Genomic DNA, 15,623 nt, shown 5'->3' with positions numbered 1-15,623 from the left:
ACACTATTACCAAAACACTGATTGATCAAGAAGGTAGATATATTATGATTCAGCTAGAAGTGGGGGGGTTGTCTTTTGCGCTGGTTGGTGTATATGGACCGCAAACCCAGAAGCAAATGTTCTGGAAGACACTACATTCAGAAATGTTGAAATTTACCACTTTACCTCTCCTCATTGGAGGAGATTTTAACATTGCCCCACAGGTCCCCGTTGACAGATTTTCTAACCCAGACAGAAATACCCCTTCAGCCCAGAGAGTACAGAACTCTAAAAAGGAGTCACTGGTTATACGCACATTGGCGAGATCTCTGAACTTGCAAGATGTGTGGAAAGCCAAATACCCAGAAAGTAGAGAATTCACATGTATGTCCGTGGCAAAGGATACTCTTTCGAGATTAGACTATTTTCTGGTCTCCTCAAGCCTTTGCCCAAGAGTCGCAGAGGTTACAATAGACCCTATTACAATCTCCGACCACGCTCCTATAGGGATCAAGATCCACGTGGGTGGCACTGCTCGCACACCTAATAAATGGATTTTCCCAACTTACCTATATAGAGACCCAAACTTTTATAGGCATATTCTTGGAGAATGGCACACATATATGGACCTTAATAGAGTACAAATAGACGACCCCTTCTTATTTTGGGAAACGGCCAAGGCAGTTTTGAGGGGAATCATATCAACTTACGCCGCATCAATTAAAAAACAAAACAAGCAAAAATCAGAGCAGTTTTTGGTATGCCTTATAAATGCGAGGAACAGATACCTCCGAAATCCCACTACCACAACCAGATATAAATATAAGGAAGCTAAAACACTTAGGGACAACTACATCTTCCAACAAACTAACAGAGCCTATTCCAAAACGCAAGCTAAATATTACAGGTTTGGAAGTAAAACTGGGAAATTATTGGCTAGAGTGACCAGACTGACCAGAAAGAGAAGCTCAATCTTAGCGATTAAACAAGGAGCAGCCATACTTAAAAGGGAAACAGACATTCAAAATGCATTCACTAATTTCTATAGGGGTCTCTACTCAAAACAACATATACATGACTCCGACAGAGACAGATTTTGGGGCCCCATCCAGCTGCCACAGATAGAGCAGGACCAACTCATGGTAATTAATTCCCCTATTACCCCAGAGGAAATTGTAGCCACAATTAAGGATCTGAAATTGGAGAAGTCCCCCGGCCCGGACGGGCTGCCGGCGGAGTTCTACAAAATTATGGGGCCAGATATAGCTGAGACTCTCGCAAGGTTATTTAATGGACTATTGGATGATACAGTGGTGCCATCGACTAGATTTTCAGAAGCCCACATCAGTATTAAACCAAAAGAAGGTCGCAACCCCCTTATACCCCAATCCTATCGGCCTATATCCCTGTTAAATCAGGATTATAAAATCCTTACAAAAATCCTAGCAAACAGGCTAGCTAATGTACTGCCGTCACTAATCCACAGTGACCAGACAGGTTTTGTTAAAGGACGATCTTCGGTACTTAATATCAGGAAAGTCCAAACAATCATACAGTACTACTGGAAGATCTCACAAGATAATAAGAAAAAGGAAAACCATAGGGAAGCAGCTTTGTTACTGATCGATGCTGAAAAAGCTTTCAATAAGGTTCTATGGGAACATCTTTTTCACACTTTGGGAAAGATGGGGATAGAAGGCCCATTTGTAAAGGCGATATCCAACTTATACAAGGTCCCCCAGGCCTCCATTCTTGTGAATGGAATGGCTACTCCACCCTTTATGCTCCATAGAGGCACGAGGCAGGGCTGCCCCCTGTCTCCGCTTCTTTTTGATATCGCGATTGAACCTCTGGCGTCTAAAATTAGGGCACAATTGGAGGGAATGCAGATAGGAGACACGGCTTCACATATCTCGCTTTTTGCCGATAATATGGTATTGTTTATTCAAGACCCCTGTAGGAATATTCCTAAGGTTATGGAGTTGATTGAGGAGTTTAGTAAGATCTCAGGGTAAGTGATTAACACGGATAAAACAGAATTAATATGGTTACTTGCCAAAGGCGATAGGCAAATCCCAAACTTTGATTTCAAGGTGGTAGAAGGAAACTTTAAATATTTGGGAATAACCCTTCATACTGACCCACGGAGGTGGTACTCGATAAATTACGGCCCCCTGCTGAGACACTTGAAAAATATGCTTAAAACATGGTCCCCACTCCCGCTGTCCCTCTCTGGTAGAGTGGGACTCATAAAAATGGTATATTTCCCAAAAATGCTTTACTTTTTTCAGACGTTACCCTTTCTTCTTAAAAAGTCAGATCTGCAAAGTGTGGTCCATATCGTTCTTCAGTTCGTTTGGACTAATAAGAAACATAGGGTCAGTTACTTAAAGCTCACGGCGGCCCGAGAGATGGGAGGCTTGGCATTGCCCATCTTTGAACTTTACAACTGGGCAGCTTAGTGTAAGTTCGCCATTGACTGGTTAACCGGGAAAGAAAAATTTACAAACATTAAGTTAGAGAATGCATTAATAAAACCCTGGACATTAGACATTATACCACACTTGACGCATTCGAAGGCTACTAAATATTTGACGGACATTGATTTGCTGAGTCAACCTGAGAGAGCCTGGAGGTTGGCCTGCAAATATTTGGGAGGTAACAATAGACTGCTGACCTACTTGCCTTGGGGAGGGAACCCTGAATTCCCTGTGGGAATCACATCCGAAGCATTTGCTCGATGGAGAGAGTTAGGATTAAGAACAGTGGGCCAGACCCTGACACCAGGGGGGGGGGGACATGCAATCATTTGAAGACTTGAGATGGACATTTGGGATGCCCAGCACACATCACTATGCGTACCTTCAGGCTAGGCATTACCACACAGCACTACAAAAGGAAAATCAGTTAGCAGAGCAGGGTAACACATCCATTTCTCCACTTTATAAGAACCTGAACAATTCAACTAACACATCATGCAGCAGTAAAATTGCTGAGGTCTGGAGCTCCTTGCTAGGGGAGGTAGTCACCGGTAAGGACATAGAGGAGAGTATCCTTAAGGTCAAACGAGCCACTCTCTCTTCAGATGTAAGAGAGTCACACTTCAAACTCATGCATGATGGTTACATAACACCCAAGAAATACCAAAAATGGAGAACTGACAGGGAAGTCAAATGCCCAAAGTGCGGGAAGAAAGATGCAGACATTAAGCACATGACGTGGAGCTGCCCCAAGTTAGTTAAATTTTGGAAAATGACAAATTACTGGGCGACTCTGAACACGCATTCCCACATTCCTGAACTAACATTTAGAAACATTGTACTGCTAGATTTTAGAGATGTCCCAAGACAATTTAAGATATTCACCTCCAACATAGTTTTGGTAGCCAGGCGTTTAATATTCCAAAACTGGCTCAAGCGTAATCCACCTACTGTGACACAGTTGAGACAGACATTGCTTAACCAAATGTTTATCGAACAATCAGATGGACTAGGCGACATGACTAAGAGAGTTAAATCTTTCGTCACTAAGTGGGAACCCTTCATACACACACTCCCAACAGCGCTAAAAAAGATCACTATAACACCGTTTAAAAACACGGAGTACATACTTGAAGCCAATTTGAGAGGGGAGTGGGTATTCGACTAACTAGGAACTGATGGAGGGGGGAGAAGAGGTGAAGCAATCCGAGTTGGCAAATATCAATGTTGAATTAGGTTATCAGAGTTTGTTTGTTTTGTTTGTATGTTACAAAAGTGCCCTAAGGGAGGACTGAACCATGCTACACAAGCCTAGTTATTCTATTGAGTGGTATCGTATTCATCATGTAAGCCTTAGCTGCCCCATAGCTGGGGGCACAATCGGTTCAGACTAGCCTCTCATGTTGGCAAGAATGTTGTTGAATTATCATTCGATGGTTGTACTGAATATATGATGTATTGGTCTTCCTGTATGTGGCACACAAAAATAAAGATATTTAAAAAAAAAAAAAAAGTGAAAACGTACTGTTGTTTATACTGGTCATACTTGCATATGAAAGTTAAACATTAGAAATGCAGACTTAAAATTGTTATTACTTGAAATAGATATGTTCATTAACTTGTCATTTGTACATGTGTCTTACTCTAAATGCTCAGGTAATAGACATGTTGTAGGCACTGTTTAAGCAATGTCAGTCCCATCTAAATCAATGATGTCTCATTAAGTAACCTACTATCCTGTCATACAAATTTGAATGTTTTTATTGTTGAGCCAGAGACCTAGCCAACCGCTAATGACAATATTGAAGGTGCATGGCCAAGAATTTTGTTATGGTGTGCACAATGAGTGCTGTTAAGGTGGCATGGGTTCCACTGGCTATGACTAAATATAATAGATTATTTGGCTCCTGCTGTGACCAACTCTTACATATACATTTCAAAACATTTATATAACATTACATCATTACAAGGGAAGAATGGAAATGAGAAGTATGGTGGCTGTGGTAGTGGGTCACTTGGTTTGGTACTGAATACATATAGAAACAAATGCTTGTACAAACGATTTACACAACTTACACAACTTAACATGATAGATTTATTAGAAGACTATTTTAGTAGCACTTATGATTTTACTAATCAGTATTAATTATCCAGGATCAAAATAAGAAAGAAGCTTACCACACAATTTATTGTATTCATTTTTATATTGAACTTTTGCTACTAATAACCCACCAAATGCTTACAAAAAATCCATACTTCTTTACCTAATTAGCAGTATTAAATTACTTCACAAATATAAAAGAAACTAAAAATAAATGCAAACTCTTTTTTTAAAAATACCCCTCTACCATAAACTTAAGAACTATGCTTGTAGATCCTTTCTAGATTATGATTATATTTTTCTGGAAGACAACATATTTACAAACTGTGTTATTAAGGGCTAGATTATGAGTGGTACGCTAACTATAGCATGCAAGCAATATTGGATTTTTACAGCTTTTAGGTTGTGACTGAAATAGCGCACGTATTACAGTTGAAAGTAAATGTGTTCGCTTGAGCGCAATCTAATTTAACGTGCGTCAGGTTAACGTTACTTTAGACCTCTGGTTAACTGTTACACCTGAGACAAAAAAAGATGCACAAAACACATTCAAAATATTTTTAAAACACTGTCTCATAAAAAATATTTAAAAAATATTGCATTAAAAAGTTATAAGGGTTCAAAGATATGAGGTCCCTGGTGTAAGAAAAAAAAGCATACAAAGGGCTATATATACACAGTCACAGGGCTTTAAATTTCCAGTGGTCCTGGATGACTTAGAAATTGCAGCAGACGACTTAGAAATTTAACTTTTTCCTATCTTTAACATTGAGTGGTCTAGTAACTGTTTCCTTTTGGGCTAGTACTTTTTAACTAATGGTAGCAAACCAATGGCACTCCTTCTTTTACTATTGTATAGTTAGGGGATATTACCACTTTTAATTATTTATGCCTTTACTTTGTTGTCTTTTGGCATGTAGGTGCTATGTATCAGTGAACATTATTTACAAAAATCAGTCTAAAAGACTGAAAAAAGGATACTGTTTAAGAACACTGTTGATCCCCTTGATTTTCCATATAAACCGTGGTAGAATATTAAAATTAAAACTTTATTATGTCTTTATTAAAAATGGGTATACAGTTAAAACCCTTCTGGTGCTCATATCAGACTTATAGTACAAATCATGTATATAAGTATCTTTGATCCATGTATATTTGTTTTGTGATTGAACTTGAGATTATGTATAGTTGTGTACAATTTTGAACTATATACACATTTTTAATAAAGAAATAATAATTAAGTTTTATGTTTTAATATACTACCACGCTCTAATGGTTTTTAACCTCTGATTAGTAAACCATAATAATATTTTTCCACCGTATATAAATGTTTATATATCTGTAAATGTATTTATGTATTAATGTGTTTTACTGCATATGTACTTTAAAGGTAAATATAGATATATATATAGAAATATGTTTTTACAATAAAAAGGACAATATCCTGTAAGTGAAGAACATTGGAATGTAAAATAAGTACAGTGCATATACAGTAAAACACATAAGTACACAGATACAAATGTATACATCTATATATATATAATTCCAAGTAATAGATCCGCACTCACTGGACTTTTAAAAAACAAACGTTTATTGTGTACACAATAAACTTTTGTATTTTTAAAGTCCAGCGAGTGCGGATCTATTACTTGGAACTGGATATTGCTGTTCCTGACACCTGGCTCGTATCTTAAGGGGTGAGAGTGCAAATTCCTATAAACTTTCGCATATATATATATATATATATATATATATATACACACACATTGGAGCCCTTTGCAGTCAAATACCTAAAAAATGAAAAAGCATATTTATTAAATATTAAAAATGTATAATTGCTTTAACTGTGTATTTACTATAAATATTGGGAATGTGTTTGAAGTAATTTTAAATATGTATTCCTATATTTATCTGTATATATCTAAATCTATCTATCTATATATATATATATTACAAAAAAAACATCATATATATAAACTGGATTATTTTCCACTTGTCTGAAACATTTTTTGTGCCTGAAGTCTAGTGTTTGAGGTTTTAGAGACATTTTCTGTTTTATCATTTCCTGATTCTTCACTCAAATAACGTGGGGACATGATTTTTCTAGTGTCTGTAATAGACTATCTCTACACTGTGTGGCCCTTACCTCATATTGATTGAGGTAGAAGAGTGTAAGTAGATACCCGAGAGGGACTAGGATTCCTGTTTTCCACCTCTATTCAGATTAACTCTTTTTTATATATGAAATCATTTATTTTATTTTTTAAAGCCTATATTTACTGCTGCTCATTTTGATACTTATTTTATCTATTTGGTTAACGTATTTTTTTGATTTGTAATTTTATGTGGAATCTATTCCTAATTTTTTGAGTAGCTTTTTAAAGTAGCTTCATATAATTTATCCATACACAAGTTGTGCACTATAAGTAATACCCTGGTTTATATATCTGCGCCAATCCATATCTCTTTTCTTATATACTGTATATATATATATATATATATATATATATATATAAGAAAAATAGAACATATTATTCTATGTGAAGAACATTGGAAAGTAAAATATTCATAATTAATGTTGGGTTGAGTAGACTTTAATAAACACGGTCAGGCTAGCACGTGAGTATCTGATGGTTTGTTTTTTTAGGTTTCACACTCCATTGAAGTCTTTGGGGGAATACATTCCACTTTTTGCACGTGTTGAGTTTTTACTTGCATGCTAACTTTTAACTTTCCATTCATAATACAACCACAACCCGACAGGCACAAAGCCTTTGTCTAGCAAAGTTAATGCACAAACAGGAGCGCTAAATTGCGATCCACTCATAATCTAGCCTATAATTTGGAATCCCATTAAAGGAAGAGCTGATATCAAATTACATTCTTTGCAAAGGAAAGATATGATCCCAACTAAAAAGATCTTGAAGATGAGTCAATTAGAAATAAAACATCACTTTATGAACAAACATTAACATGCTTTTTGTAGATATAAAGTGTACATGTGAATTATCTTATATTTAAAGACATTTTACAGATGAGCAAATTGGTACCTCATTAGTAAATTTAAGGAAGGGGGAAAAAATCATCTTACCACCTTTTCTTCACTAGCCTACAGATTTGCATCTTAATTTCTTTTTCATAACTATTTCTCACTCCCACATGAGATTTTTTACTTAGTTCTATAGCTGTAATTTCTTCTTAGCCCATTATGCTCTAGAAAATTAATTTATGATTAAACGAAAAAAAAAAAAATTCATTAAAGGGCCACTGTAAGTAAATATTTTCTATGCCTGTTACTAACTAACTACCCCAAATACGCTTTTTATCAATAGCATTTCATTAACATATCTCTACCGTATATCAGAAATCTTGTCTGCAAATTTAATTGTTTTCCAAACACACTCCGTGGGTATCCTTTGCTCTGTACCAATCCGTTTGCAATACCTAGGTTTCAAAATGGCGCTTTAAACACAAAGTTATTGGTTTAAGTATTTTGAACATGCAGTGCTGAAAATAGTGGGCAGGATAACGTGACATCATCGGTGAATAAAAGATATAACTTTAAGAACTTTATGAAACTTCGTTTTGGAGAAAATATAGGTCAGTAGGTTTTAATTAATGTTTATTAACTTTAATATGTTAGTTGTTTAGCTTAAAAATTATAACAGAAAGTAATCCTTTAAACTATATTTAGCAACTGTTTATAAAATTGATAATCTAGTGTGTTCCACCTTTATCGGATCGTACATTTAGAAATATCTTTCAGATTAATCTTTTTGCTCTGTATTTTTATAGCATAATAACCTTACAAAACATACACTGCCAAACTAGGTGATTTTCATAAAAACATTTTTAGAAAATTATTTTTACATTGTAGTTATTATTACTTAGTGTTTGAACAGTTACTTCTAAAATTATACTGATACTCATAAACTATTAAAGTCTTTAAAAGTCGATATAAATAAGCCATTAAAGAAGATGTAAGATTTGCATATAGCTTCAAAGAGGTGGTTATCAAATCCGATAGTCCATTTTTTTTTCTCAAAAATACTGTTCAATCAAAGTTAACAAAAAAGTTTGTATCATGTAGCCAATTTTATTTCTAACATAAATGTAAATTAACATTTGAATTGCAATTCATACAGTTTATTATGCAATGTAAATAAACTTTGAAAAAGAACATCATAAGACAGGGATGCATCTACTCACCAGTTGTTTCCACAATACCCTCTAAAATGACAACGATTTCAAACTGCTCTGTTTGCATGGATCGCTGAGAGAGGTCATAGAATGGACTCTTGGCATCAATCATGTGGCAGATTGTAAGAGGGGAGACCAGAAAAAGCTGATCCGCTCCTGTGCTAAAACCCACATCCAACTCAAGTTGATCGAGGGGGAGGAACTCTCCCTCAGGTGTCTGCCGAGACTATACAAGTATTTAGAAAAAGAGAAAAATTACCATTTGTACTGACTTTTTTTTCATGACTTCTTGTCTAACATAACTTCTTAACGAAAATCAGACTATGTAAATAATTACAATAATTACAAAAATTTCATGCACACTGAAACCATTTCTTTCTGAAATATAAAGAACAATGAGAGCAAGGTGGTATATATACAGATATATATATATAATGAACCAAGATAGCGCACTCCCACTCACCAACGATTCCTCCAAACCAGGGTGCATAAACCAACAATAAGCACAATCCAATAATATAAACAATGACTGATTTGTTTGGTTTTACACATTTATGATTTAGTGACCATTTGCACATGATATAATGTGATCTTCCTCCGCCTGTTTGATTGGCTGAATAGGGATGGGGGAGGGGCTTGTTATATTTTTATACACTGTTTGTACTACATTTTGGGTCTGAGGAAGGGGTGAATGCCCCGAAACGTCACTGCTGAATAAATTGTGCTGTGCTTAAATCCAGGGAGTGCATATTATTGGATTATATTATTATGATCTTGTAAATATCAGACTTTTATACCTCTGATGCTGAGAATTGTTATCTCCTAATACAACAAGGAATCATTATCTGCATTATTAATCTCCCAATTTCATAACCTAAAAATCCCTTGTGCACAATTAAAGATAAATAAAATGGCCATTTCTTGTCTTGAGTGATTACATCAAAGGTTGAGGGCCTGCATTGATCTCTTTTAATAGTGTGATGCTAATAGGTGATATGTGTAATTAACCTGTTGTGCTCCAAACCCTTACAGATTCATGTTTTTGTCTTTTTAAGGAAATTGAACAGGGGCATTATCAGTAAAGTGTTTGTTGGGTTAAGGATTTTCAGGGGGGGTTTTAAATAAAAAAGTGCTTATTTATTTATTTTAATTTTATTGTTGGTAACATAGTTTCCTAATGTTTTGGGGGTTACATTCTAAAATTGTTATGTGTAGTGTTGTCTGGGCATTTATTAGACATATACATGGGTGAAAAATTTGGTTCGGCCGAATCTTTTGGAACGAATATTCAGAAAAATTAGTTTGCCAAATATCTTGCTGTTGTGCTATTCAGTGTTTGTTTCGTCTTAAACAAAAACAATTCTAAATATTTGTGGAGTATTTCCATTTGGATTCATTAAAGAATGTAAATGTTCCTTCGCTACAGATGAAAGAGTTCACCTGTGTCCTTCACTACAGATGAAAGAGTTCACCGGTAGCATTATATACTTACCTATAACGCATTGGAAAGCCTCAATAATCCAGACACTTCTCTTCACAGAGCTCCAGGCCATGCTAATAGGAGGCTTAAAATGTTCTAAACCTCCTATTAGTGTGGCCCTGGGCTCCATTAAAGGGACAGTCTACACCAGAATTTCTATTTTTTAAAAGATAGATAATCCCTTTATTACCCATTCCCTAGTTTTGCATAACCAACACAGTTATATTATTATACTTGTTACCTCTGTGATTACCTTGTATCTAAGCCACTGCAGAACGCCCCCTTATTTTAGTTCTTTTGACAGACATGAATTTTTAGCCAATCAGTGCTGACTTCTAGGTAACTACATGTGCATAAGCACAATGTTATCTATATGACACACATAAACTAACGCCCCCTAGTTGTGAAAATGTGTCAAAATTCATTCAGATAAGAGGCGGCCTTCGAGGGATAATAAATTAGCATATGGCCTACCTAGGTTTAGCTTTCAACTAAGAATACCAAGATAAGAAAGCAAAATTAATGATAAAAGTAAATTGGAAAGTTGCTTAAAATGAAATGCCCTATCTGAATATTGAAAGTTTATTTTTGACTAGACCATCCCTTTAAGAAGGGTTGGGATTAGCACTGCTCTTCAATATTTAAACAACTAATATCATTTTAATCCCTTCACTGATGAGCTGTTTCACACTCCTGTGCTGAGCTGTTTTTGAGCTTTTAGGTGCTAGTCACATTTAACCACTACTAGAAGTAATTTTTCAGTGACAAACCCACATTAACTATATGTCCTTTTTCATAGACCCAGAAGACTAAATGTCAATATATATATATATATATATATATATATATATATATATATATATTAATAAACAATATTATAAATAACAATTTGGAAGTTTTAATTCTAACCTATATCATCAAAATGTTTGTGGTTCTGTAATTGAATTAGGTAATCTTTCTAAATAAGTAGAAATGGCGAATAATTTACACTTTTGATTGTATAGAAATAAGCAATTCAAAATCAAAAGAAAACTAATATTTTGTTACATTTCAGTAGAATGCATTTCATGCATTAAAAATAAGTAGGTATAAATGAGTTAAAAACATGTGTGTTCCATTCTGTTGCCAGGAGACCTAGCCTAATCAAGATAGGGGCTTTTAGAGGCCTCTTACCCTTTTAATGTTAACATAAGGTCTCCCCTGTATACCGTATTACCTATTCAACTCAGCTCTTAGTTAGGGAAATAGTGTCACCTCAGTGATCACCTGACTACAATGCCCTCAACTCTACCTACATTTCAAAGAAAGGTGTATCCTCCTGTAAGTAAGGGAATTTAGTTATATTTATTCAACTATTATCTGTATCTAGGGGCTCGTAAATGCACATTTCATTTAATCCAGGTGATCCACAGTAATCCTCTAATTAAACATCTATCTATCTATCTACAGTGCCCTCCTCTTATATATTGGCACCCTTGGTAAATATGAGCAAAGAAGGCTGAGAAAAATTGTCTTTATTTTTTTTAAAAATACACAAAAATACTCTGCTCTTGTGGATATCAAGCAATTGCAAACACTGCACATGTTTATCCAAACACAATTGTTAAATATATGTGTGGCACAATTATTGGCACCCTTTTTTGGCTACCTCCCTTTGCCAAGATAACAGCTCTGATTCTTCTCCTATAATGCCTGATGAGTTTGGAGCATGCATGGCAAGAGTTCTGAGGCCATTCCTCCATTTTATAATCTCTCCAGAGCCTTTAAATTTTGAGGTAAATGCTGGACTCTCCTCTTCGGTTCACCCCACAGATTTTCTATGAGGTTCAAGTCAGGGGACTGGGATGGCCATGGCAGCACCTTGATTTTTTGGTCAGTAAACCATTTTGTGCTGATTTTGATGTACTGTATGTTTTGGATCATTGCCCTACTGGAAGATCCAACCATGGCCCATTTTAAGATTTCTGGCAGAGGCAGTCAAGTGTTCATTTAATATGAGTTGATGTTTGATAGAGTCCATGATGCCATGTATCCTAACAAAATGTCCAGGTCCTCTGGCATAAAAACAGCCCCAAAATATAAGAGCCACCACCATATTTAACCATGGGAATTGGGTACTTTTACACATGGCTACCTCTCTATGTGAGCCAAACTCATCTCTGGTGTTTATTGCCAAAAAGCTTTATTTTGTTAAATATGGTGGTGGCTCTTTGAAGTTTTAGTAGTGTCTGGAAACTGAAGAAGCTTCAGTTTGTTTTTGGATAAGAGTAGAGGCTTTTTCCATGAAACCCCAAAACAACATGTGGTGATGTAGGTGACATGGGATTGTAATTTTGGAGACTTTCTGACCCCAAGATGCAGCTAACTTTTGCATATATTTTGGCCAATTGAATTGTCCTCATCACAGTGCATTGAGACAATATAGACAGATGTCCTCTTTCAGGTTGAGTCATAACATTTCCAGTTGACTGTAAGTTCTTAAATATTGCCCTAATGGGGGAAATTAGCATTTCCTTTTAGCCACTTCCCATTTTGTGAAGCTCAACAACCTTTTGCCGCACATTCCAGCAATATTCCAACAGATTGTGATGAGTGAATTTGGCATATGTGTTACCTGATATTTATACTCTTGTGAAATCAAGCCATGGTTGAACAATTTCCTGTTCCTAGTCAGTCAGTTGTACTAAAAAATGTAAAATATCAATGGGAATATACTTATTTTCTCATATTAATTCATAGGGGTACCAATAATTGTGCCACACATATATTTAACAAAGATTTTTTTTTTTTAATAAACATATGTTGTGTTTGCAATTGTTTGATATCCATGAGAGCAGAGTATTTTTTTTAATTTTTTTTAACAAAAGATCAAAAAGTTAAACAATAAAGACAATTTTTCAAAGCCTTCTTTGCTCACATTTACCAATATTAGTGTAGGGCACTGTATCTATCGATCTGTATGTCTATCTATCTATCTATCTATCTATCTATCAGGAGTGGAAACTAGAGACATTACTATTCCAGAGGGAAAAACCTTCTATATTAAAGATAGGAACAAGGTTACATTTTCTACTTGTTCACTGCAATTTTTTTACTTACCTGGGAATTAAAAAAATTAAACCAAAACAAAAAGAACTACAAAATTATTGTTTAGCTATATAACACATCTAGGCACATACCCTGCTTGCTCTTGGTAAGGTATACAAATCTTACACTTCTTATACAGCATCTAACACTTTCTATCTCCATGTCATGACTGTGTTTAATCGTGGAATACCCTTATGGGGTAGGTTTTTGTTTTTTTGATTCCTACACCATAAGAAGATAATGTGAAACACAGCCATGGAAGATATATAGATATTTGTATATACAGGGATAGAAATGTCCACTAGTGTCAGATGAGTAAGAATTTGGAGTTAAAAAAAAAAAAAAAAACCTGGCCTTTTTCATGTCTTTTACATTGAGTGAACTAGTAACTTTTTCCCTCTGGACTCATACGGCTAGATTTAGAGTTTTGTTGGTAACGACCCGCGTATCTAACGCTGGCTTTTTTCTGGCCGCACCTTTAAAATAACTCTGGTATTGAGAGTCCACAGAATGGCTGCGTTAGGCTCCAAAAAAGGAGCGTATAGCATATTTAACGCAACTTCAAGAGTTGCTTAAGGACACGGCCAGCCTCAAAAACGTGCTCGTGCACGATTCCCCCATAGGAAACAATGGGGCTGTTTGAGCTGAAAAAAACCCTAACACCTGCAAAAAAGCCGCGTTCAGCTCCTAACGCAGCCCCATTGTTTCCTATGAGGAAACACTTCCTACGTCTGCACCTAACACTCTAACATGTACCCCGAGTCTAAACACCCCTAACCTTACACTTATTAACCCCTATTCTGCCGCCCCCGCTATCGTTGACCCCTGTATATTATTTTTAACCCCTAATCTGCCGCTCCGTAAACCGCTGCTACTTACATTATCCCTATGTACCCCTAATCTGCTGCCCCAAACACCGCCGACCCCTATATTATATTTATTAACCCCTAATCTGCCCCCCACAACGTCGCCTCCACCTGCCTACACTTATTAACCCCTAATCTGCCGAGCGGACCGCACCGCTATTATTATAAAGTTATTAACCCCTAATCTGCCTCACTAACCCTATAATAAATAGTATTAACCCCTAATCTGCCCTCCCTAACATCGCCGACACCTAACTTCAATTATTAACCCCTAATCTGCCGACTGGAGCTCATCGCTATTCTAATAAATGTATTAACCCCTAAAGCTAAGTCTAACTCTAACACTAACACCCCCCTAACTTAAATATAATTTAAATCTAACGAAATTAATTAACTCTTATTAAATAAATTATTCCTATTTAAAGCTAAATACTTACCTGTAAAATAAATCCTAATATAGCTACAATATAAATTATAATGATATTATAGCTATTTTAGGATTTATATTTATTTTACAGGTAACTTTGTATTTATTTTAACCAGGTACAATAGCTATTAAATAGTTAAGAACTATTTAATAGCTAAAATAGTTAAAATAATTACAAATTTAACTGTAAATTCCTACAAATAAATACAATGAAATAAACTAACTAAAGTACAAAAAATAAAAAAAGAACTAAGTTGCAAAAAATAAAAAAATATTTACAAACATTAGAAATATATTACAACAATTTTAAACTAATTACACCTACTCTAAGCCCCCTAATAAAATAACAAAGCCCCCCAAAATAAAAAAAATGCCCTACCCTATTCTAAATTACTAAAGTTCAAAGCTCTTTTACCTTACCAGCCCTGAACAGGGCCCTTTGCGGGGCATGCCCCAAGAAGTTCAGCTCTTTTGCCTTTAAAAAAAACATACAATACCCCCCCCCAACATTACAACCCACCACCCACATACCCCTAATCTAACCCAAACCCCCCTTAAATAAACCTAACACTAAGCCCCTGAAGATCTCCCTACCTTGAGTGGTCTTCACCCAGCGGAGCCAAATTCTTCATCCAAGCGGAGCAAGAAGAGGTCCTCCATCTGGTAGAAGTCTTCATCCAAGCAGGGCAGAAGAGGTCTTCCATCCGATTGAAGTCTTCATCCAAGCGGCATCTTCTATCGCCATCCATCCGGAGCAGAGCGGCAGCATCCTGAAGACTTCCGACGCGGAACATCCATCCTGGCTGACGACTGAACGACGAATGATGGTTCCTTTAAATGACGTCATCCAAGATGGCGTCCCTCGAATTCCGATTGGCTGATAGGATTCTATCAGCCAATCGGAATTAAGGTAGGAAAATTCTGATTGGCTGATGGAGTCAGCCAATCAGAATCAAGTTCAATCCGATTGGCTGATCCAATCAGCCAATCAGATTGAGCTTGC

The 15,623-nt window shown here is 35.9% G+C and overlaps 1 protein-coding gene across 1 annotated transcript in view; it reads right to left on the bottom strand.

Annotated features, from left to right (window-relative positions):
• KCNJ3 (potassium inwardly rectifying channel subfamily J member 3) overlaps nt 1–15,623 on the bottom strand; it is a 431,207-nt gene that overhangs the window by 398,110 nt on the left and 17,474 nt on the right. Inside the window, exon 2 of the mRNA XM_053698313.1 lies at nt 8,770–8,986. Within this exon, the coding sequence (XP_053554288.1) occupies nt 8,770–8,986 (217 nt within the window). The remainder of the gene's footprint in view (nt 1–8,769; nt 8,987–15,623) is intronic.

This window comes from Bombina bombina, chromosome 1 (assembly GCF_027579735.1).
Source record: "Bombina bombina isolate aBomBom1 chromosome 1, aBomBom1.pri, whole genome shotgun sequence".
In the NCBI taxonomy this organism is placed as follows: domain Eukaryota; kingdom Metazoa; phylum Chordata; class Amphibia; order Anura; family Bombinatoridae; genus Bombina; species Bombina bombina.
This window is presented reverse-complemented; position numbering and strand designations above follow the sequence as displayed.